Here is a 26,622-nt window from a genome sequence, read left to right on the forward strand (position 1 = left end):
GTCATGCTGCCCCGGCTGCTATATTATTTTCTAAACCTAGTGGTGGTGGTCCCGATGTGGATATTTAAACTGTTGAGTTTGATGCTGGTGGGATTAACCTGGGGTCCAGGGCGCCGAAGGTTCAGCCTCGCTAAGCTACAGCTACCAGTTGACTGAGGAGGTATGGATGCACTGGATTTCAAAGCTTATTGCCTAGCGGGACAGCTGCAGAGGGTATCCTACTGAGTAGCCAGACATAATATGACAGAGTTAGGACTCGCAATGGCACAGATACACCAGGGCCACCTACACAAACTGATTTGACCTGGTGAGACCCCTACACACACACCCACACTTTTGCTGAGCATGGCCCTCACCTACTGGAAACTAGCAGTGAGATTTATCACTCCCATCCTAACAAACACGAAACATCCCACTTCATCGTCTACCCACACCCTTGGAAAACCCAACGTCCAGACAGTTGAGCCCTTGAGAACAGAACGGGGAGTTGACAGTGGGCTCATTATTTTGCGATGGCATACTGATGTCTCACTCTGGCTATGCATGGCCTTCCAGAGGCTCTATTTTTAACCCACATTAGTCTGCTCTGCTATGTGCATCAGTACTGGGCTCCTGACGGGACAGAACCAGGTTCGCACTAATTGCTAGAAGCAACACATGCCATGGGACATGGCAGACATCTGGGGCGCGGGCTGTACCGCGGGCTCAGGACGAATCTCGAAATTTCACTTGCCCCCATTACAACTAAATGGGAAACAGATCTGATTTGTAAACTTTCAGAACAGGTCTGGGCCCGAATAACAGAATACCTTAAAAAAGTCTCCAGTAATGCGAGATTCAAATGTAACCAATTCTTCATTTTACATAGGGCATACTTAACACCCCACAGAATCAATACCAATTTTTCCACCACCTCCTCAATGTGTCCACGATGCAAGGCTCTGGACGCTGACCTCCTTTATAAGATATGGTCTGGCCCCAAAGCATCTCCATGCTGAGCGGGCAAAGCATCGGATCTGTCAGCCCTTATAGGCCTGGACCAATAGAATACCCATGTTCAATGTCTACTGGGATCACACCCTCGGCTCAAGGGCTCCAGAGGGGAGGTTGAAGGCTGGGCCTTGCTGAGATCAAGGATCTCCGTAGAGAAGAATACAGAGGCCTTTGTAAGAAACCCATATCATTCGAATGGGATGCCCTCCTGGAGGGATTCAAAGCATCCTCAGAGGCCTAAAATATACAACCCTGCCCAGTGGAAAAGCCCAGACTCCTCATTACCAACTCACTGTCACGAACTCCCATGCAAGCTCTAACACACGTTACCCATGCCTCCACTTCCACTAGCTCTTGTATTGTAGGTGACATGTTTGGTTTGCGGGGGGACGGAGGGGAGGATTGCATGTGATACATTATGTGAATAAAGATCACATTTGATATGCTTAGTGTTTCAAATTCCCTGCAATTGTCTAAGATACTCTATCCTTATTGCAAATAATGCTCTAAATCTGATGCGCTGTCAAGCGGCAGCGAGAACAAATGCAGCAAAAAATACAATAAAGTTTGTGCTAAATAAATAATGACATTTGAACACATACTTCTGATGTTTGTTTTAGGCTTGAATGCATAGTTCAATGTGCCAAGGATACTATGGTATCCACTTATCCCACCTGTATGTCCCAGGGACCGTACACCTCTTGATGTAGCCATCCCAGGTAAATGTTTCTATAGCCAGATTAAACAGTAGTGAGACATTGGACAACCCTGCAGAGAGTCCATTACAAAGATAAACCTTGTGGAGCTCTAACTGTTTACCTTGACGCTGGCAAATGGCTGCTCTTACAGCTACCTAGTTTAGAGGGGAATCTGTATCTACTCAAGAACAAAAATAATAAGGGTCAGGAAGCTGGAATGTAACTCTAATACACCCTGTTGTCATTTCTCTCTGACCACTCTTTGTTCACCAATCATTTCATAAAAACACATTGCAATGGAAAACAATCTCAACCTCATTCATAGCAAACTATCACATTCCAAACCACGCAATGACTTAATACACATGCAAGTTTATAGCTCTCCTGTGCTTCCTTCTCCACAAGCCCCTTTTCCAAAATGAAACACTCCCCAAACCCACACCCTGCATAGCTGTTCCAAATTGACAAATACTGCACATTACCTCTACTCAGCACATCATCTCACCTCTTAAAAGCACCATGGACCAAACACTGTCCACTACACATTTCTCACCATCAACCAGCAAACACAACAATGAACATTCCTATCTTCAGAAAATCGAATTAAAAAAAAACACTTCTACGCAAATGATGAAAGAACACGTGCACCGCCTACCTCAGGGAATACAAGCATGACATTAGAATACTCTACATTACCCTCAACAATGCCAAATCATCCTACTTTTAGACACTTATCACCTCACTCCACCCTTACCCCCAGTGACTTGCACACACAACAACACCATACTCTCTCCTCCTCATCCATCTTTTGCTGCATATTTCTCTTTAAAAATAACTAATAGTGTGGACACCCTCATTGCTCTACTTAGTGCTCCACTACTAGACTCCTACACAGCCCAACCACATTTCTCCACATTCTCATTTCGGCACAAGATTCCCAAATGAACTCATTCCAATAATCAAATCTGCTAACACATCTTGTGCAGTTCAACCCTTTTAGACCTCATACCTTCACACCCTTAGCTCACACATCCAATGTGATACTCTGTCTCCCATACTTTTTAGTTACTCTGTGGCATATGTCGGACATATTAAAAATCTGCAGTGGATCTTCCTCACCTAAGCAAAAAACAAATACTGATCCTTCATCTCATAGGAACTGTTCCCCACTCTCTCAACTCTTCTTATTCTCCAAGATATTAGATTGCCTAGTTATCAGTGGCATCCACTCTAACTTTCTTAAAATGACTTAGTAAGCCACAACTCCCTCCGATCAGGTTTTTATACTCTCCACTTCACTTAAACAACACTCAGACACGTCTAACGTCTTCAACTCTGTACAGTACAAAATCTCTTTAATACTCTTACTTTTGAAGTTATCCTCTGCATTTGATACTATTGATCATTTTCTGAAGAGTAATCTCTGGACTTACCTTTCTTAGTGCACAACTATTTCACTGTTCATCTCTCCAGCCACTCATGTACAGGTTCTTGGGACTCAAAGACATCTGCACCCACCCCATTTCTAGTGCACGTCCCATATGGCTCACTTGTTGAGCCTTGTCTTTTCTCACTATACACCACCTCTTTCTTTGACATTCTCTCTTTGTGTGGCTTCGGATACAACCTTTTCACTAATGAGACCCAAATAATTTTCTTCATCATAGCTTTACCTCTCATCTGAAGTCAAGGCACACTTCAGACTACCTCACAGCCTCTAACACTGAATGGCACTTAGGTTTCTGATGCTGAACTCCACTAAACGAATGTCCTTTGCTTTTCCGACAGTTCTGCACCTTTCTATCTTAACGCCTATAGCCTTCTCCTATTGACTCTCTATAATTTACCCCATCAGCTAAAAACATTGGAGTTCTCTTCAGCCAAGTCAGGAAGATGGAAGGCTTCAATACTAGTACAGCCACTGCAGAATGATTTCAAATAGTCAATGTATGCAAGATCCACTCATGAATATCATTAATTACATCCAAAGCTTGTCAACTCATTAGTGTTCAGTAGACTGGACTACTCTAATAGTTTTGTATTACAGTTTAAGTTATACACATTGCTACCCACACTCAGAATGATCTACTTAGCAGCTGCTCCACCTCACCGTGCTTGTCATGAGGCTGGCTGCTTAATTGCTAAAAACAGAGCTGAATAAAAACTACTAACCCAAGTATTCAAATCAGTAAATGACCTGGCCACTATCTCTCCATCACCATATCAAGCTACCCATCTCTATCACCATTTCAAGCTTCACACTAACTCTGAACCACAGATCCACCAATCACAAATTTCTAACTGCATCAAACCCAACATGAGCTGCATCCACGTTCCAGGCCTTCTGCATTTTCAGCCCTCCACCCTTGAACTCCACAACATCCAGCATCCAGCCCTTTCTTTATCTTCAGTTCAAAATTGAAAGAACAGAACTCACTAGTAGCATTCTGAAAGCTTGAAGGATAACTGATCCATTCTGACGTAAATACGTACAGCCTTGAAATGAACATGTATAGTTCAAACCTATGTTCAGTTACTAGTTAACCTATGTATATAAGTTATTCATATCCATACACCAGTGTATTTCAAGCAAATCGGTCTATTACTTCTAAACATGTTAAATACCTTCCATTCATTGCTTATGTTCCACCACTAATGGTTTGCGCAACAACTCCAATTGAATTGGTATTACTGCTAAATAATGAAACAAACAAAAAAATTGAGCCAATGCCTACTGTGGCCACACAAGTCGTGGTCACCAATTGTCCATTCACCTAAACAGAAAACAATGTATGGAAATCTTTGCCCATAAACATACTGCAGCTGGATTGGCATCTATCACTTTAGTTGGTATTTGCAATATGCTTTCAGATTGGTTAGTTGCTATTTCTGCAAAATATATTTTTGTTTGTCTTTATTAGACAAAGAGGTATTCTGCTCATATTAGAATAACCAGGAATCCTGGAAGCAATGAGATTACTACCACTCTGATGCGAAGCGGCAGCAGGGCTGATGACATTCATTTCTAGTACACCTCTAAGAGTTGAGATGCCAGGCTGTGTAAAAATGTTTTTTTTAAGTAGAAGGGCCTGAGATAGCTGGTTGTAACATTATCCAGTGAAATCACAGATTGCTATCACCACCATGCTGCTGCCCACGCCTTTGTCTGATCACATCATGGTGGCACACAATACAGTGATGCCTATTGTGTAGCAAGTGCATACACAGTGTAATATCCAATCTCACCAAATGGTATAGTGGTTCAATGTAAAGAATAACAAGCTTTTCTGAACAGCACAGTGCTTAGATTTTTAAAATGCACTATTTCTGCAGGAATTAGTTCTCTGCGAATGAATTCTGCTAGAGTTAAAACTCTCTCTGTTCAGGTTTACAAACACATCGGTCATTCCAAAAATCAAGGATGTTGTAATAGAATTCAAAAGCACTATTTAATCACAACTACCCAAGATGAAATACATCATAAAGCAACTACATTACTGTTTTTTGGGGATTAAGTAAATCATCCCTGAAATTGTACACTACACATTAGATAAGTGATATAAACTACAAACACGAGTATAGAGTCTTCTATGTGATATTCTTTCAAGGAACAGTAGGGATCTTTGATCTGAAAATGCATATCACCATGCACTACAAAAGAAGTAAAACTCTCTTGCCATATCAAAACGGCAGTTTAAGTACTTAGGTTTGTGGATCATGCAGAACCCAGACATGTTTTACAAAGCTAATCTCGAACCTCAAAGAAAAAGATCAGAACAGGAGGTGGGACACTGGCAGACACTCCTGCTGTCGCTATTAGGTAAAGCTGCACTGTTTGAGATGGTGGCGCAACTGCACCTTCTGTATATCCTACAATATAGCCCATATAGGATCCCAGACCATTTCTTTGGCAAGGTGGACTACCTGCTTCACACCCTACTCTGGGCAGGGGGACCACCCAGGATTGCCCTGAGAGTTCTACAGAGATCCAAATGCGAGGGAGGCATATCCCTGTCGGACATTAAAAAAATACTATGAGGCGGCACACGTTAGTGTGGTACACGAATGGGCACGTGTGGAATGGGATGACCTGGCATTTTGACAGGATAGGATGGCACTTGGGGAAAATAGTTATATGCATGCACTCTATGGTGGTAAACTACCGCCAAACATTTTCCTGGCAATCAAAATAGTAGTAACGATATGGCAGAGACTAACGATGGAAATGGGCTGGAAATGTAGACTCACCCCCAAAAGGCCCCTGTGGGAGGGTCCCAGGCTAAAGGCAGTTGTGACACTAAAGGGCTTCTCAGTTTGGAATGCAATAGGGCTATCCAGCTTGGCGGACGTGTGGGACGCAAATGGAGTGGTGCCCTTTGCGCATTTAAGACTAACTTACTAGATGCCAGAAACACAGATGTTGCAATACGCTACACTCTGTCATGTATTCAGGGCGTGCATAGCACCTGACACTGAAACACAGGAAGCATCCCCTCTTGAAACCAGACACCTGAATGCGAAAGTAAGCAAGAAACTTACCTCGCTGAAGTATGGCACCCTTATGAGGAATATACAAACATGACCTGGGGAAATTGGATGAGGGGGACTGGCAACAAGCACTGGTGCACCCTGCTGGGGTGGCCATTAACGCTAGCTTCTGACAACTTAAGCTTCTCCACAAAGTCTACTATACTAGTACCCTACTTCATAGGATAGGCAAAATAGTGGGTGCACATTGCCTCAGAGGCTGTGGAATGAAGGGCACCTTCCTGCACACACTATGAACCTGCTCCTGTATCCGTCCTTTCTGGGAGGGGGGGGAAGATTTCTGGAAGAAACCATGGACAACATGCTGAACTTGACACTGAAAATGGCACTGCTGGGAGTGTGGAAGAACACAGATCACACATGACATCAAAAACGCCTAGTTAATTTGGGATGTATTGTAGTGAAATGAGATATCGCACAGAAATGGGGATCAGGAACTCCCACCTCACACGCAGAGTGGGAGATGAGAATGGAATACTGCAGAGCGCTGGAAAAAGAGGTATATAAGGGACAAGGGTGTGCAAACAAATTTGAGAAAATATGGGGTAATTGGGGATTATAGGGTGGATAAGCCATAGGCCCTGACGGTACGGGCTCCAGATGTGGACACTACGCTCCCCACCCAGATGGAGCTGCCACTGCAAATACCAGAACTTTTATGGCCAAAGGGAACAAGAAATCGATTTACTGGCACACTAAGGAATATGAACTGGCTGGAATGTCGGGATGGGAGGGGTAGTGATCGGGTTACTGTTGTTCTTATTAGTATGAATGGCTATTAATGTTGGTGTTATAACTGTGATAAACGAATAAAAAATCAATTACACACAAAAAATGGCAAAACAGCATAAAATCGTGGTCGAGTGAGATGCCTACTGGGGTGTATTCACGGCCATTTGCTTGGCCTTTTAAAAAAACAAAATACCTGAGGTTGTCTATACTTGACGGTCAGACTAGAGATGTTAATACCTTCCAGTCTTATAGTCATAAATCTACCTCTAGAGAAGTTTATGCTAATAAAACAGAAGGCCCCTATTCCTCCACAGGACACTGAAAGACTTAATGTATTTAAAGTGAAGAATGCAAAATTTATTTGCAGATACTTTCGCAGGTTTGGCCGTAACAATATGCTGAAGTTGAAACCACATGAAAACGGCAATGAGTCTGAGCTAAGACAGCCTGCTTTGCCCTTGGTTTTCACGCTGGTTGCTGAACTTTGCTGTCCCTACTATGCTCAAGGGTAACGCCCCAGTGTTTCTTTTCCTAAATGCTGACGCCCCTCTGAATTTATTTTGTAGAGAATTGAACAGAATGACAAGCAGGCAACTGCTGTACTTAAAGCAATCTTTCACAGATGCTTAGCTTTTTCGGTGATCCTATTAAACTGACGGCGTAAGCCTGTGGGGCCTAGAGTGTTACCCCGCTGCTGAACACGAGGTTGATTTCCACGACGCAGTCGAAGAGAACGCTGCTTTATTTAGTGACAACATTTGAAGGGGCACATTGTTTGCAGCAGGGTACGAACACATGGAGGCCCTTGTCTTCCAGCGACCCTTTCAGAGCACCTGGTCGCCGTCATTGTTCGGGCGCGAGCGAGCCCCGCCACTCTGTGGCGAGCAGGCATGTAATCAAATGAAGTCCCCTTAGTTTCTTAAATGCAGCGTGAGTCATGCCTTTTCTTAAACTGAACGAAGTAGCTGTGCATTAAATATGCTGGCGCATCTTCTGCTTGGGCAAGTGGATCGAAATGGTGTGAATTGTTAATGCCTTGCTGCTTTGGTTCACGCCTCGTGGTTGATCATTTGTAACTATATCTACTCCTTGTTCCATGAAATCAAGTTTGGAGTAATGGGTTCATCAGATTTTTGGGTTAAATTGAGAGTGAAGAGGTTCTGTGTTGGGAAATAAGAGCCGCCATGTTCGGGGCTGGCCTTGTAACAGCATGGATTCTGAAGGCGATATTCAAAACCACTTCACTCATCACACGCTCGCTGCCTCTGAATGGCTTCCATTTGCAGGGACGTTTGGTAGCTTTCCAGTACACATTATGTGTGTTCACCAGCTCCATCGCCCTGCGCATTGCACTGTATGTAAAGAGAGTCTACAGCAGGTCAGCATGCACAAGAAAGTTATATCAATAAGTGGATGTCAAAATGTGCTGTTTTCTAAACCACGATGATTTTGTAAGTTAGATAAACTGCTTCGTCAGGCAGATCTTATTTCTGAAGTTCCAGATAGTTTTAAGGACTTAGACCCTCATTACGAGTGGCCTCGCACTGTTCCATCACGTGTTAAAGCACATACTGGAATTATGAGTTTATCGGCTAACGCTAACACCACACTCTCCAGTTTTGTTGATATAACACCTAGCGAAGTTTATCACGTAAAACATGACTGTCCACTGGCAGGACTAGCAGGACGTGTTTTTTGATGCAGTAAACACAAAAAATCCCACGTTGTTCCCCACTTCTGAGGACTAACTGCAATTGTTGGCTATTTATCTCACCCAACAACTTCCCACTTAGCCATGTCAGGTTTCATTGGGTGCAATAAATACGGGCCCAAGCAGCTGGCCACTCACAATGAAGGTCTATATAACTTTGATCACTCAACAAAAATGTCTTTATCAAATAAATTAGGTAATATGTATTAAGATGTAAACTCTTTTACACAAAATATTAGATCCATAGGCAAATGAGAAGAATTGAAAAAAATGCTAAAAGTCTAGAACGTGAAAGAAATTTGGATGAGCGGAAAGAAGAAGGCTGGGATTAAAAATGGTAATGAGAAGAGCAGGAAAGATAGAAAACAGCCACAAGGAATGGGGCAAAACGAATTAAAACAAAAAAACGCAAAATAAGAATTATTTAGAAGAAATCACATAAATCTAAAGTTACAAACGATCTTGAACGCAAAAAAGACATCAGTTTAAACGGAAAAGATATTCGCCACGGTGGTGGTGCATAATTCTTTAAAGGGAAAGGGTTATAAGAAAAACATCAATAAAACACCAGAGCAAGAATTATAACACAATAATAATAATATAAAACAACAAAAAGATAAAATGACCTTTTGTGTTGTGCTAACCAAATCAAGAAGTGATGCTGTTAAATTCTTGCTAATACATATTTTTGAAGCCCAAAAAATAGCGTAAGAGTGAGACAACCCTGTTTAAAATGGCGCCGTCGGAGAACGTTGGACCTCACAACTTTGTTTTATGTGAACTTCGATATTTTTAACTCACTCTAATCCTACTTCGGCAGGTGCGGTGCTTTTGTCTGATTACCCTAGTCAGAAAGTTGGAGCTTTACAGAAATATGTGCAAGACAAAGAAATGTATAGAAAACAAAAGCAAAACATGTTTCAAGTTCACTTTTTGACAGCTCATGCCTAACTATACATATATTAGAAACGTTTGGGATTCTATATCTTCATGAATGTTCAAAATGAAAAGGAACAAATTTGAAAATTATTGGAATGAAGAATAAATTCTTTTTTAAATCTGTGTGCTTTTAATGCAACATCTAATCAAGGCACGGGAGAATGGAAAACAGCGAGTTGAAGATCTGACAACTGAATGTTAATTGAAGGGATAACAGGTCGTGGTAATCTGCTCTTTAAAGGTTCAACTTGTGCTTAAGTGAAAGTAATAGTAATAAAAACTGTGAGATCAATGCATCTCAACAATGTGCGTGTCATAGTGATCACACAGTTGTTAGGCCATGTGTATCATGACAGTTTTTCATGGGCATTGCAAGGTGGGTTCTTTTAAGGCATGTGCCTACCCCCAGGTTTGGATTCTCCCAGGGAAGGAGCGTAGTCTTCTGCAGCGCAGTGTGGTTTTCCAGCACCCCAGCACAGTCCTGGCAGCTCCTGTTCTATCTCAGATAATCCCAGCTAGTGATTCCATGGTGTCAATCCCTGACAATCCCAGTCAAAATCGCAATATGATGAAATCTACACAGGCAGAAAATGAACAGCTAAGTAGGAACAGAACAGTGACATTCTGGTCCCAAAATCCTCACTTCCATCTATAATAGTACACACTGTTGAACAATTAGCATCCCTAGGGATCAAACTTGCTTTCGAAAATTTTGGTCAAATAACTATGACGTGCTTCCAATCACAACACTACCAGCTTTGACCCCATTTAGAGATTTGAGATTCAATATTTTCCTTGACACACAAGTAAATGAGCCTAAGTAACGTAATTCTTTTTCAGTGTCCAGAGCTTCTGTCCAGTTGAAGGTGGATGTGTGTCATTCACATATATGAAGTACTAAAAGGCACGCACGCTATTATGTAAAAATACATTGTTTCAAGCTATTCCAGTCTTCCCAACTAATTTCCCCAAGTGATTCAGCAGGATCTCATGTATTCCTGTAAAGGCAGCTTTAATATCCTGGGTGTGTCTGACCTCTATTTTTAGGTCATGGCTACAGACAGATTAGCTGTGTGCTGGTCAGACCTATTATTTCCAATATACATAAGTGGGCTTAGGGTCGTCTCCCTGGTCTTGATTGGATGGTATTGTTCTTGATCTCAGTTGGCTCCAATTGATTTGATGGCTTTCTTCTATGTTTGTCCTACCCAGGAGCATGTAGGTCTCACATTGTTGTTATTTGTTGACTTATATCATTCAGCTGTGGATATTGCTTGCATTCAGGGTGCTACTTTTTTCCTTTGAACTCCATGGATTGCGTGGCTGTTCCCAACCCAGCTCCTTCCGTGCTCCCCACTGATGTTTGTTGCCCCATTCCTCAGCCCTTCTATAACTTTATTTGCCTTTTGTTTGCTTCTCTTTCCCACTGTGCTATAGATGGGCATTCGTACTGAAATGGGTTTTCCCCATTTCAACATGGCTGCTTATGTTACTCGGAACAAGGCGATATGTTCTGTTTTTTTTGCCCCACAGTCACCTTTTCAGCCTTTTGTCCATTCCCAAAAATTCTGAGATTCTAACTTTTTCATCAGATGGGTTATTATGACTTGTCTTGAGAAATGGGTATTGAACCTTGATACGGGGAATCATTTACCATATTCATGATGTCTTGGATGAGTGGGTTAGGTGTTCATTAATGCACAAATGAAGATGGCTGATACTCTTGGAACCAAGATTACCCTGTAAACATTTTCTAAGTACTCAAAATCGACTCAAAATCCAGCAGAGACCTTCCCCTTGTTGTAACAATTCCCTGTGCCTCCTCTACGAATCAACAGGAGGAGGAGTCTGGTAGGACCTTTTTTTAGAGTCTTAGCTCAGTTGGCCTGAGTTCAGACCCAAGGCTTGGTTAATGACTTCCTGAGTGGTGAATGGAAAGTGGTGCAGCTAATGGACTAGGCACCACTGAACATTTTGCATAACAGATAAGGCTGATTGGTGGGAGATCAAGTAATATTATTAATGTGAGACAGTCAGATAGATGCCCGAGTAAAGCCAAATGGTTTGGCTCAAGAGACCTACGTCTAAAATCAAAGAAGGCTTCCTTGAAGCACAACAGGCATTTGTTCCTATTTTTCCAGTGAACATTGGAATTAAACTAAAAACCTTAGCTATTTTTGTGACCTCTTCTATAATCATAATTGCAATGCAAAGTGGACTCCGATACAATTGCATGGGGGTATTTCCTTATGAGAACACTGTCCACCATTGTTGGATTTTGGGCCTCCTCCCAGTGGTAGGCCAGGTGTTTCCTGCAACACAAAAGGATGATGGATGGAGTGCTGAAACTTTTCAAACACACACCCCCTGTCACAGATCTGGGTTAGATCCATCGTTCTTTAGCTCACTATGCCATCCAGTTTGGACCCAGCCATATGCAAATCAGTTTTGACCCTGCTCCCCATGGGAACAGTCCAGCCTGAACTGCCAGGCCAGGTCCTCCCTGGACCGGAAACAAGCATCCTGGGACCGGTTTTAGGGTATCACCCCTCATCAGTCAGGCTAGCTTGAATCCACTGGCACAGTAAGGGACCAACATCTGATCATACTCTTCCCACTTAGGGCAACTTTAGCAACACAAAGGGATGATGGACGGAGTGCTGAAACATTTCAAACACACACCCAGTCACAGATCTGGGTTTATTTCATTGTTCTTTTTCTCACCATGCCTCTCTAGTGTGGACCCAGCTATATGCAAATCAGTCTTGAGCCTGCTCTCCACTGGAACAATCCAGCCCAAACTTCCAGGCCAGGTCCTCCTGGTGTGGTGAGCAAAATAACAATGGATTAAACCCAGATCTCTGACAGTGGGTGAATGTTTGACAATGTTCAGCATTGCACCCATCATTTTTTTGTGTTGAGCTTCCCTGCACTCACAATGACTATGAATCAAGCGCTACGCTGTTACTATTTACGCATGAGCAGACTACTGAACAGGGATTTCTAGGCCCTACTTTAAGCCCATGGGGGAAGTAGAGGTATGGCAGGTTAATCTTCACACTGAGTTTTAATACTGACAGGACCTCTTTGACAATCTTTGCTAACATCTTGAACTAGCTCACGTACTGTGGACAGTTCTGTTATTCTTTAATGTGATGCACATCCATAGTCTGATGCAGTCACAATCGTTGTGCTGAGGCACAATCCACTGCTCTGTGCTTCCTTATTAATTTGTCCCAAGAGTGACAGACACTTTGAGGAAGAGGTCACACCAAGATTAATTGATCATGGTGTAATCTGTTCTTATTTTATTGAGAGAGGACCAGTGCTTGTGCGAGAGATGAATTTTCTGTTTTCTGGAAGAGTGTTGAAGTGGAAGATGTACATCCTTGGCATGAATTTCGCAGCAATCAGGTCACTGAAATATATTTTGGAGTGAAAGAAATTTAATGGTGTGCAAATAATTTCATAGAAGATGCTTGTTTTATGGAGCACTCCCCTCTATGCTCGAAAAAGGGTGTTTATAGAAGTTTATGTTTACCAAGGGAATGCTTCAAATGATCTGGTAACATGGCAGCTCGCAGCAATTGGGGACTCGCAAGATGTCTACCTCGCTTCCAGCCGTAAACAGATGTTTTAGTACAACAAAAAGGCATTCCAAATGCAACGCAATTCAGGAGCAAACCGGACTGTTGCAGGAAGGTCAGTGCTTTAAGTGAAGTCCTTCTCCGCAAAGCATCATTTAATTATAATTGTCCAGGCGAGGCACAGGGGTGATGAATAACCCTATTAGGCTATATGACAACTCTCACCCAGTTACACTGGACATCACAGCTGTTTCGATGTCAACACAGAAATAGTTATGTTCCAAGTCATAAAACCATTTTGTAAACATTTTTATTAGATTGGAGCAGGCCACTCTGCAAGGAAGGGCGCCAATCAGAAATTGAAATCTGTGTTGAAAAACACTCACGGCCATATTCTAGGTGTTTGCCACATATCAAAACGCAGGATTAGGTCACATGACAGGCTCGCAAATACTATGTCAGTCAGCAAATCAATAACACCATTTTGGGTGAATGACTTAAATAAAAGGTTAATATGTCTAAACTGTAATTAATAAGGTTTTATTACAGAATTTGTATGACAGTGCCAAGATGAAGCACATGCTTCTACCATTTACATAATAAGGAATGGAGAAATAAAGAGTGCGCTCCAGACCCCTAAAAGAAAAAAACATTTGCACAACAACAAAAATAGCAAAAACAGATTTTCACTCGTTTAATATAGTTTTTAAAGAAGATAAAAAGTGATCCATGAAGAACCTTTATTAATAAATGATGTACACTGATTAATGTTCACAATTTAAAAGTATTTAAAATGAGAGAAAATCCATATTGGTATACCCTGGACAAAAACTCTTTACATATACTAGAGATATTTTTTTGTGTGTGAGTGTATCCACCCTGCTCACAGTTATCATGAATTTGAGCTTATTAATGGATGCAAGGAGTGCTTTGCGACTCCTCAATAAAAATAGTGTGTCAAGCAAAAAAGTCAGGTTAAAAGTCAGTTTATAACTTCACTAATTATTTTCTTCAATAAGCACATTGAGGAAAATATATCATGGGGCCTAAATATTCAGGCACAAGTGCAGAGAACTAAAATATTGTGAAGGTATGTGTTTGTAGGTAAGCATAGATTTACTATTACTAACCCATCTACTTTGTGCCTTGAAGACGTACATCATTAAGGTACATAAATGTGAAGTTAAGCATGGTAAACCCATACTTAACTATAGAATACTTCCCTTCAAATTTTTTTTTTCGATATTTATGCTCAACATTTCAGCACCAAGAAATTTGTCAGACCAGCCCCCACAGCCTACATGGCGAGCGAGCCTGACCATTACAATGGGGCTTAAGGGGACTCTCCTCCCCAAGAAAATTTTGAAAAAATTGCAAAAACTGTGTATTCTACAACACATTACATTACATATTCAATTGTAAACGTTTTTAAAGCATGGAAAATGATGACCTTACAGAGCACCAGGATATAGCAATCTTTATTGGGACGCTTCAGTGATTTCCTCACCATTTCTCTCTAACAATGCCTCACTTTTCTCCATGGCCCCTTTCTAACATTTATTTCATTTGTTTTATAGCGCCTCTCTTACCAGCGTAGGGTGTTGGAGTACTTTACATCACACACATACAGAGACAATAAACCACATGTCTATATCAATGTACAAAAAATGTTAGATAAGACAAAGGGGACTACAATGTGTAGGATTCATATGTCATCCGTACTGGCAGACATTTTTTTTTTTTTTTCTTTTAAGAGTGCTTGGTCAAGGGAAGCATAAACTCAGGATTTAGAATGTAACTCAGTGGTTAGGGTTGACTTCACTAATAACAATTTATTTCTAACAAACAAATCATTTTTAGCAAAATTAGGATAATCAAAGACTAGGAAAAAACATAACTTTCCAGCCTGTACCATGCAGTTTGCATGCAACACTGTCATGGCACTTCATAGTCACTGTGCTAGATTTTGAGTGTAATGTATGAACTGCACAGTAACAAAAGGATATGTGTGACAAAAGCAGTATCCCACTGAGCTATGCACACAAACTGCTGTTCTGTGATTTGCATAGTACACTTTCTTTGTAGCAGGCATATTAACCCTCTGTGCTACCTTAGATGAGTCAAAACTGCCACTAGACAAATCCCCGATCTCTCTGCAGCAGGTACATTAATCACCAGAGTTGTCTTGGCACTTTTATTGTTGCCTGAAAACTGTTGGATATACAAGAAGTTTGCAATGCTTTTAAAACTGCTGCATTGCTACAAAACCAGTCCCCTAGTAACAAAAGTGGCCCACCACCCTTCCAGCCTCCAGGGCAAATGCCCTATATGTGGTACGGCCAGTCTGACCTTGCTCTAAGGCCTCACAATTGACCCACTTGGAGCGAATTGATGTTGGTCCTTCCCATTCTCAGCAGTAAAAATCTCCAGACATAGCCCCCTCACCAAGTTCAACCCCTTCTCCAGAATTTGTTATCTAGCTCATATTTTAGGGTGGTTTTAGAAGTCATTCACATTTTGTGGCATTGAAACCATGTGAGGTATATGCTAACCCTAACAGACACATACCCACAAAACCATTGTATAACTAGGACACAGCAACGTAGCTTACATACCCTGTAAGAGTCCAACAGCAAAAGGGCACTTCTAGGGTGCACCGACGGTAAATTTATCATATCATTAGGTATACCAAAACATATTTCAATTTTGGACTACTGGCTTAGCTTACCCATGTAGTTTATTTTTGCAAAGAGAGGCAGAGGGGAAGTAGGTACTAAGCTTTATTTAAAAATATGGATCCAATCATAATATCTGGGAGTATGAAGAAATGTTTTTCTTCTGCTTTCATAAGAATAGTTGCAACATTAACATTTGTTTTACAAAACTTTTACAAGGCTAACCAGTAGCTAAGTTATTTTCCAGTCTGGCATTTGATGAATTTCAAATTTGATAGGTCATATTTATTCTGTCCACATTTATTCTATCCACTATATAATATGAGAATCTATACATTGTGAATTGTTGAAATCCCCAATCAGAGGAAGGGAGGCTTCACAATATAGTGTGACATGGTTGTAATACCTTCCAGTATATTTGTCTAATAGTTTTTCAAGAAAAAAGTAAGGCAAAATATTGGCCTCCTGTAAAATCTTGTGAAGGGCAGCCAAAATATAATAAATTGTTCACCTCTGACAGTTATCAAAATGTCTTAATTTGACATGTGCTAAAGGTGGACAGGGGCCCCCCTTTTGTAGTGTAATTGTATTCAGGTCTTTAATGGAAATAATAAACAGGCATCTGTAAATGTTTCAAAGAATATCTGAGGATTATACAGCTAACTTTGAGGCAAATCCGAAAAAAATGACTAGGAAAAATTAGCTTGTCAGGTGGGAAATAAAACTGTCCCCAGCATTTCCTAAGGTCTACACTACCATTGCAGAATTCATTCATATCAAAAGCTACCTACCATCTGTGAGATCTTCAAGTTTGTGTCCGCTGCTATCATACAGCCATCTTGCTGGTGAACTCAGTCCCATTTTGGAGGTGCACTCATCTAAAAACTTAATCACATGAAACTGTCATCAATTTATAGAGCTATCTCACATTTAAGATTACACAAAATTAATAATATTAGGCATGGAGTAACATATCAAAGTGTACTATTATTTTGACCAAAACATAATCTCTAACGCTTCATGTTAGCACATTACACACCTAAAACTTGTTTTTAAAATAACACGTTTTATGTTGCTGTTCTATCTTTTGAAGGTGAAGAACTTGTGAGCACAGAACAATACTTTAGCATGATTTCAGTTTACAGTAGGTGTGTGTGAGGGCTAGTTAAGATAACAACAGTAACAATACAATGAACTCCAAAAAACACATTGAAAGTTATTTCCTCATCCAGTGAAGATATTAATAATTATTGAGAATAAAGGGCCGTATGTATGTTTTTTCTGAACGAAAAACAATGATCACAATTTGCAACCAGTATTTTTGTGACCGAGAACATTTTAATGCATAAAAAGGGTTGCAGTCTGACCTACTGTAGGAGGGGTGGGTGTAGCGGAATGCGAACAGAATGGAAACAAGTCGGGATATATGGGGTTTTAGTTGAAGCCTTTATTTTTCTTCTGTATCTCTCCTTTACACTGGCTGTTAGGTTTAAGTCTCAATTACTCTGGTGTCTGATGTCTGTTCTTCTCTTCTTTCCAGGTGGGTCTTCCTGGGACTGAGTGTCCGAAGTAATGAAGATCCAACGGTGTCGGGTTGGCCAAGGAAGGAACCGGGAAAGAGAAAAGGAAAGGTAAGTCGACTACTTTGGGGCTACGGGTATGGGTTAGAAAGGAGGAGGTGTTGTGAGGTGGGAAGGTTGTTGTGGTGACCACCAGTCCTGTACGAGATCTCACCCAATAGTGTTGTGCTCCCAGTTTCCCCGGTCTTCCAAAATGCAAATAAATAATAAGGGGGAAAAGTAAGAAATAATAGTCAGGTAGCGATAGGAGGACTGTTGTCTTCACAACCCTCCTGACGGCTTAATTGTGGTGGGTTAGGGGGAGTAGGTTTTGCTTGCACCAACAATGAGACTAGAACAGAATGAAGAAAGACGAAAAAAAAAAAGAAAAAAAATACTATGTATACATATGTATCCAAGGTAGGTTTTTCTGCTCTTGTCTTCCACTCCCAACTGGTAGAGTGGAGGACGTCCCCGTCTAGCCCTTTCCACCTCCCGCTCCCTCCTCCCTCCCGAGGAGTGCCCAGTAGCCGCTGTAAAAGCAGGAATGTACCTGCCTTAGTCACTCCCCTCCAGGGAAGTGGCAGACAATGGGTCCTTCAGGGGCCTCCGTGCCCCGTGGCGTTAGATGCTCGTCCTTTTCGGTTCCTCTGTGTGCTGTCTCTGGTCATCCTCGCCCAGGGGCTCCGTTCTCAAACTGTTCCTCCATCTCCTCTTCCGACCCCACTAGCGTTGTTCGTCAGTCCTTTATTTCGTCGGAAACACGGATATCTGGGTTTCCTACATCTTCCTGTTCCGGTTATCCCTGGCGGTGCCCCCTGGGCACCCTTCGGCCGATCCGTCAGGGCCGCGAGTAGCCGGGTCAACAGCCACCCGGCTACACCTACCTCATTAATATTCATAAGCTAGGTCTCAAATTGCACCTTACTCTGATTGAAGATCATCACAGGAATGTGATCTGCTAGGGTCAGCAGACCACATTGTCTGTGATTGCCTCTCAATAAAGAACACCTTTTTAATGAACCGTACTTTGTTAAAGGAAATGGGGGTGCCTACAAATTATTTTTTCTTTTTTAAAAATTGTTTAAGAATTGCCAGTGGTCCTCTTGACTTTTTTTATAGGGTCCATTGGACTGCAGGGGCATCTTCCCTTTTGTGAATGCCTGATTACCCCGACTCAGAAGGCTGGAGTTTTTCAATGTTTTGCAGATTTCAGTTGCATAACAGTGATACAGCATATTTCAAATCACAATTTGGAAGGAAAGCCTACAACACGTCACTTGCAAATTGTGAATCGGTATCCATTTGTAAAACCATTTTAGGAGTTGATAAAATGCTAAAATGGCTTTTGTTCTTTCAAAAAAGCAACACTGAATGAAATACTTTGGAAATGTTAAAATGTTTATTTAATCTGACCCACTATCATTCAGTTTGTTGATTGCCAAAATGATTAGTATTCCAGTACTTACACATTCACAGTATTCCATTACAAAATTTGGCCCTAGTAGAGTAGAAGTCAGATAAGTAGTATGTTGTAATGTCACAGCACCAGAGAAAAATGTGGGAGGTTACAACCAACCCATGGGTGGGTTTGAAGTTCCTGGTTGGATTTACTTTATCAGTAGAGGCCCATGTATAAAGCTTTTTTATGGTTGCAAAGGAGCAAAATACCCAATCTGCAGAATTGTGTTGTTTGTTCAGCACAAATTGTATTTTTGTGTTCTCAAACACCAAACTGTGATTCTACAGAATTGCAGTTTGTGTCTGTGAATTGGTATTTGGAAAGGGCATGTTAAGGGCATCCCTTCCAAATACTGATTCGCAGTAGTATGTATAAATGTTGTGCGACTGAGTTACGGTTGCATACCATTAATTTTTTTTATTCCCAAATGGATCAATTGAGAATTTTTATACTGTTACGGGCAAGTTTGATCAACCTTGTAGGTTGTGCCTGGACAACTTCTAACAACTTCTAGTTTTGCCTTGACCTAATACCTAATGCTATACAAAGCAAACGAAATGAAAAAGAGTGTAGTACTGGTAAATTACACTGCACATTCTATGAGTGTCCAATAGTAAAGCTAGCAGTACTGTACTGATCAGTGAGATCAAAGTTGGTGCTGAATGGTTACCTATGCCTTACTACTCCAGGGCATAACTATGTACTCAACCGGGCACATACGATGCAATAAACCACAAAGAACCCTAGCACTCAATTTTCTGGTGCAGTATAACTTGAATGCAGAAAGTCATGAAGTTCTCAGTCCAAATGCAGTCTTTATTGATTGGCGAATGTCAAAATCTTCTTGCAAAGTTGCTACACAATCATTTCAGTCAAATGAATCAATCCTTGCTTTGTCAAATAGTTCATGAACAGCCAACACATGTTTCATCACTACATGTGACTTTTGCAAAGCTGCAAATTATATGGTATGTACTAGATATATGTCAAGCAATCCAATATCCTATAGAACATGACATCCTCCACGCATCACCTCCAAATCTTTGCGAGTGCTAAAGAAAAATCCAATAATACAGAAGTTCACCAGAAAATTGTGCACAGAAGGTGATTGATGAAGCAAGACCACAAAGGGTGTAAGCCCAAAAGTGCAACAAGAGAGTACCATGTTTAAGAAAGCCATGTGACGTATCATGAAAGAATACCAACATGAGGAGAACTTGTTAGTCAAATAAAACTGTAACCTAAAAAAACAAACTAGTAAAGTAGTAGAGGAATGCAGCATACTGTAAGTATGTGTACATTCATGACAAATAATTGTAATAGAACATAAGTAACTTCAGCTCTACATCAGACCCAATAGTTCAAATTACTAATTTGAAGGAGGATAGAGGAAACATATATACCTGTTTCAAATAACCAAAGTCCTTGTGGATATGCATAAGTAGTAAGAAATCAAATATCCACTTAACAGCATTTCAAGGATGCTATTCAAATGGATAGTTCAGAGCAGTAATAAAAGCAGATTACAGTATAACCATAATATGTCCTGATCCTGTAGTAGAATAGAACATCTGTGTTAGAGAATATCCAAAAGCTCAGGAACGAGAGACTACACTGTACCCACTGGGGTAAAAATTAAAAACCCCACACTTATTTTTCTTTCAGCCCCCAGGAGGGTCAGATCCCGGGCCATACCTAAATTTCAGAAAAGAGGAGGGGGCACATGCAGTCTCCCTCCCCAAGGGCAGGTGTCTGCTGGGGACCGCCACCTCCCCAGAGTTTCATGTTTTATAGGAGGGGGACCGTGCGTCCCCACTCTGTAGGTCTTTTAAGTCTCTGGGGACCACCACCTCCCCAGAGCTTGTCATGGAAATAAGAGGGGGGCGCACGCCCCCACCCTTCTGGTATCTAAACTTGTCCCTGGGACCTCTGGGTCACAGAATTACTAAAAATGGGGATGGGACCACACGGCCCACCTCCCAGGCCATATTTGGGTCAAGGCATATACACCTCCCGGTGCATAGCCAAATTAAAAGTGGGAGAGGGGCCACATGGCACCCCTCCCAGACCTTTTACGGCCCCATGGACCACCACCTCCTCAGGGCTGGCCCTGTTCACAATGAACGAGGGGGGCCGCGCACCCCCTCCCTCATCGAGCCATTAATGGCCCTGGGGACGGCCACCTCCAGGGCCAGCTTCTTATCTCCTGAGGTGTCCACCATCGGGAGATAGCAGTTTGCTTTCAGTTGGCAGGAGCATTGACAGCTCCCGCCAAGCTAGAGCAGACTGCAAGTCCACTCCCAGCAGGCAAGAGCAACAAAACATCTCCCACTCACTCGGAGAGGGCTTTTCATCTGTTTTTAGCATAAAAGGGCTGCTCAGGCCCCCACTGGTGGCAGGGAGCTGACATAGACTACTGGGTTATTGAGGTTCCCCCCGCAGTCCCCAGGAGAGGAGTTCTTGAAGGAGAAGAATATAAGCATATCTCCACCAAGCAAAGGATCACTCACTACATATAATTAAGAGAAAGTACCCTTCTTTTGTGGAGATTCAACTCTTTGTAGTCACGTCGTTTTCTCTACACAGGATTCATATTATTGCACATTTTTGTATGAAGACACTCGAGGAACAATCACATTGCTAAATTTACAGACACACAAGGTCACTGGAGTCATTACCTCAGGGTCCTTTTTGTAGCTGTAGTGTGGAATATGCACTACATATTTCCTCAACAAGGTAGCACTTCCTAATTAGCCAGTATAATGTACTCCATTTGGGTAGACATTTTGTGCAAAACTGTGGCCTCCTTTTGGATAAGTAAGTAGGCCAGGATCCATTCTGGCACCGACGCTCATTTCACAGAAATTAAATCTCAATTGAAAGCACTCAGAAATATAAACGAAGCAGGTGCCCCAGATGAAGTTCTACTTCCATACAATACAAATCATCCTAACTTCTTGCTCTTTGCTTAAGGCAAAGCAAGTGTGTTTTCTCTGCAGTTTCACCTTGAACAATTATCTGAAATTCTACCTGGAGGTGAATGCATCATTGACATTTCGGCGCACAATATGTTCTATAGTAACTGTGATGAGATGTTTTTTCCCGGTAATCTCCTGTTGAGAACAGAGCATATCAGTCTCCCTTTTGACTACTACGAGTATGCAAAATGACCTAGAAGCCTCATCCGTTTGGCCAAAGGCTGTGTGTGGAATGGGGTTAGATGCCTATGGGGGTTGGCTGTAAGGTTTTGACGCAGGCCAGGTGCTGCGGCCAACCCCCCCATATACGGGCAAAGGCCATGTATGGTGCAAGGTTGGATGCCTACGGGCCTGTAGACAACCCCAGCTGCACACGACCAAAGGCATGGGGCTGGATGCATGCAGGGAGGTGGCAGCACAAGGCAACAGGGCCAGGCCCTGAGGCCAACCTCCCCACTGTCACAAAAGAACCATAGAAATTCACTGAAAAAAAACAAAGGTTACGGGGACGTTAAAGTTAGCAATTAGCATTTATTATATGGCATCATTGATATTATCATTGCAAAATTTGCAATAAAATTGTTGATGGGAAAACTGTGCATGGGGGGGGCTTGAGTCATGGTTACCTTAACGCACAAGTTATAGTTACTTTAAATAATTATAACAACTGAATTCCTATGGTTTTGTGCATGCAAATTCAACTTCCCTGTAACCTTCATTTTTTTCAGTGCACATATAAATATGTACACATACATTTACATTAATAGAATCATACTTCAATTTGCTTCATGCTTGATGTGTAAACTCATCATTGTCAGTTTGTCAATGGAACCTTTCTAGTAGGACAGTCTTTATTTTATTGTGGTTCAATCTTCCTGGTGATTGAATCCGGATTTCATAGTGCCCGGTAGCAAAATCTATTTCAGTTCTTCTTTGTTGAGATGTTGTTCAATATTTCCTCTTCTTTCAGGTTTAATTAAGAAATAACCTGCCATCTTCAGTTTCTTCCAAACATCTGTACTCAATAAAATGTTGCACTGCCCACATTGACAGCGGGAGAGGGAAAAGTGGCTGATGGCGGAACCCTAGATAACATTCCCCCATGCAGATTTGGATGTGCCTTACCACCAAGGAAAAAGTGGAGGTCTGACTTCCATGTTTGAGTTGACGGATTGGAGAGAAAAGGGGTGAATACTCCCCTTTTTCCCCAATCCCACCCTGTCTTTGACTGGACACAACTAGACAATACCTGCCATCACTGCAGCCACTGATCCATGGAGAAGGCCCTGCACTGGACTCGAAGGCACAGATGCCGCATTGCCTGTGTACGTTGGGTGGGAACTGCATGGGAGGTCGGGACCATTGCATTTACAAGGTTTTAGGGGTGAGGATGGTTTTAGGGCTATGGGGAGGTCAGGTCAGGTGTTTTTGGCAGGGGAGGTCGGTTTAGGCTTTTGGGCAGGAAGCAGGGTTTTAGCAACTGGGGTGGGATTGGGGGGTTGGTTTTTAGGGGTTAGGGAGATTTTATGGTTCAGGGTGGGCGAGGAGGTCGGGTTAGTTTTTGTTTTTGACTGTGGAGGAGGTCGGGCTCATTTTTTGTGCAGGGAGCAGGGTTTTAGGACCTGGGGCAAGGTTTGGGTGGGGGGTATATTTTAGGGGTGGTGAGGTTTTAGGGTTTAGGACGAGGGGGGAGGTCGGGTTAGTGTTTTTGGATGGGGAGGTTGGGTTCGTTTTTTGGGCAGGGAGCAGGGTTTTAGGGCTCAGTGAAGGGGTGGGTAGTTCTAAGGATTGGGGCAGGGTTTTAGGGCTCAGGGTGGGGAAGGGGCAGTTTTCAGGGGTGATGTCAGTTTTAGGGCTCAGGGCAGGGGGGCTGGGGTCAGGGTAGTTTTTAGCATGGTTTTAAGCATTATGGCAGGGGAACCGGAAGGGGTAGTTTTAAAGGCAAAGCCGGGTCAGTTTTAGGGCTCAGGGCAGGGGAAAAAAAGGGGCAATTTTAAGGACTGTGGCAGGTCGGGCTGGGATATCGGGTGCTAAGGCTAAGGGAAGGGGGTTAATTTACCATGCATATTCCTTTCCCAAACATGCTCTTACAACAAAATTCATTATAAAGCATGCGTAGTAAAGGGATGCATGGTAAAGACAAAGTAATTGTTCAGACCATGTTGTTAAGGCATGTGTGGTGCAGGCATGCGTGATTCCATCATACAACCTGTGTCTGTATGTGTGTCACTTGCATCTGAGACCGATGTTGTGTATGTTGTGTTGCAGTGTGAACTTTCAGGTGAGTGCTGTTGTGTGGTGGTCGCTGTCATGTTGTAGTTGTATATGTAGTTGTGCTTCTGTGTGAGTGTGTTTGTGTAGATGGGTGTGTAGTTATGTTGTTCATTTTGGTTGTGTCATGTATGGGTGCAGTTTCAATGGTGTATGTATGTTGTGGCAAGAAAGTATGTCAATGTGTGTTTTCAGCATTTACAGGTTGTTTTGTGTTGGATTTGTAATGGATGATGACGTATATGTGGTGTGTTGTGTAGTGTGCAGTGCAGGGGTACATATATGGCTCACGGACAGGGTGTCACGTACCTCTCTTCCATGGCCCCTGCCATTTTATGAAGTCCATTGGGATCTGCTGCCATCTCCCTCCGTCAGAAATCCATCACCAGTCCACCGCTTGCAGAGCTGTAACATCTAAATACAGAAGGCTGAACACAGTTGGCTTGAGAGTCTTTTTAGGTCCACCGTCGATAGGGCTTGGCAGTAACACTTCCAAAATCTATATAAGGCCCTTTTGTTTTTAGTAGCGTTGTCAATATAAAATAATTGCCATTGGCATGATATGGCATGCATAACATTACTAATATGGCAATTAAAATCTCTTAAGTGGTATTTAAGTGGTCCCATAGGTGAATACCTTCATCTCACTGTGAATGGACAAACAATGCAGTGTCCACACCTGTTGTGTCCAATGACAGGTGGAATACCCCAGCGGTCGGTCAAGATACGTGAAATATTGTCAGAGGGGACTGCTGCATGGACCAAGTGTTTTTAAAATATTTACATTTTTTAAAAGCAAACCCTGGATGTTTCAGAGTAAGGTCTTCAGCTGAACAATGCTTTCCAATGCTGTTCTTTTATACACTATTGGATGCCAGTGAGAAACTAGTCAGGCATTTGAATCTTTGTGATTTATTAATCGTATTAGCTGTCCTTTGGGCAGTGCCATGTCCTCTTCATTGAGTGCCTCCATAAGCATTTGGGGTAGCCTCTTGAGATTAATTTAGTAGTTCATATATCTACTAATCTAAGTTTTATTTGTATTTACAATATATGCCTAATCCTTAAGAATTTGCTTTATGGCTATGAGACCATTGAGCAAATGGGATGATAACTTGAGTGTAACTTTAAGGTATTTCTATCAGTTGGCTTGCAAAAGAGAGTGATATAAAAATCAATATTTTCTATCTTCACAATTAAATCCAGAAAAGAGATGTCAGTATTGTGACTATGCATGGTGAAGATGAGGCCATTACAGTTCTGATTCAGCCTATTCTGAAACTGGGCAAGGAGGGAATGGGAACCTTGAAAAAGAAGGAAAATGTCATCAATATATCTTTTCCAAAATAATCTATAGTTTATTAAAGGGTACTTTATGAATTGTAATAACATAAAACCTATACCGTTAATAGGCTCCCATTGTGTCTGATCTCTTTCCAAAGTCTTTATCAAAAAAGGTAAAAACTTCCAAGTTATTGTGAGGTTGAATAGGGTAATTATGAAAGGGTTAGTACTTGGTGTGGTCGCAAACTGGTATTTAGAAGTTTAAGTATGACATCAGCATCATCAGCCTGCAGGTTTTACAGTGATTCAATGTCTAATGTTGCTAGGTTTGCTGAAAAGGTCAACATATTGTCCTGTCAGTTCCAGAACTGACCCGCAACCATCAGCTACTGGTTCCCCAGAGAGGTGTCCATGTTTTTATGAATTTTAGGGAGGGTATGTATGACAGGGGTTTTAGCATTTACTACGTTAATGTATAGAAATTTGTTAGTTCTCATACAAACCGGCCTTCCAGGCCTTTGTGGTCAATTAAGGGATTTTGCCTTGGGTGTCTTTGATTGGATCAGTGGTGAGCTTCGTGTAATGATCAGGGTTGGAAAGTTGTTGATATATTTCAAATTTGTATTTACCTATATTTTGCAAGACTATACAGCTTCCCTTGTATGCCGGTTTGATGATCAAAGACATATGTTCTTTCATTGTATTCAATGATGAATGTTTATGTAAAGAGATATTGTATGGGGTATACATATTCTTTTGTTGAAGGTGAGAAATTTATTTTATGAACGAATCTTTCAAAAGTAAGTATCTCTGTGGGGATGTTACTGGTGGGGAGGACAGAACATTGATTGTGGGCTTAGCCCAGTGATTTCCGATTTGGGGCTGTCGGAACTACCATCAGAAAAGGCCCTTATTTTAATTTTTCTGAAAAAGATAGTTCTTTGATAGGGAACAAAAGACAGATGGCACTTGTGACGAGAGATTAAAGATCGGGATTGTCTGGTAGTCAATTACTCCTTTGGGAGTCCTTACTAATAATATTTGTGGCATGTTTGCCTGACCCGTGGTGTGCCTCTGAACCACCTCTGTCCTTTCCCACTCCCGCTTCCTCTTCTGCGTGGTCGTCATTGGCTTTGTTCTAAAAAAAAAAAAAAAAAATGCTCCTCCACAATAGAGAGTCCATGT

The 26,622-nt window shown here is 41.8% G+C and overlaps 1 protein-coding gene across 1 annotated transcript in view; it reads right to left on the minus strand.

Moving 5' to 3' along the window:
• The window catches only part of DCDC1 (doublecortin domain containing 1), a 1,098,140-nt gene that overhangs the window by 871,166 nt on the left and 200,352 nt on the right, over positions 1–26,622 (minus strand). The window contains exon 7 of the mRNA XM_069223476.1: positions 16,675–16,768. Within this exon, the coding sequence (XP_069079577.1) occupies positions 16,675–16,768 (94 nt within the window). The remainder of the gene's footprint in view (positions 1–16,674; positions 16,769–26,622) is intronic.

The sequence above is a fragment of the Pleurodeles waltl genome, chromosome 3_1, assembly GCF_031143425.1.
Source record: "Pleurodeles waltl isolate 20211129_DDA chromosome 3_1, aPleWal1.hap1.20221129, whole genome shotgun sequence".
In the NCBI taxonomy this organism is placed as follows: domain Eukaryota; kingdom Metazoa; phylum Chordata; class Amphibia; order Caudata; family Salamandridae; genus Pleurodeles; species Pleurodeles waltl.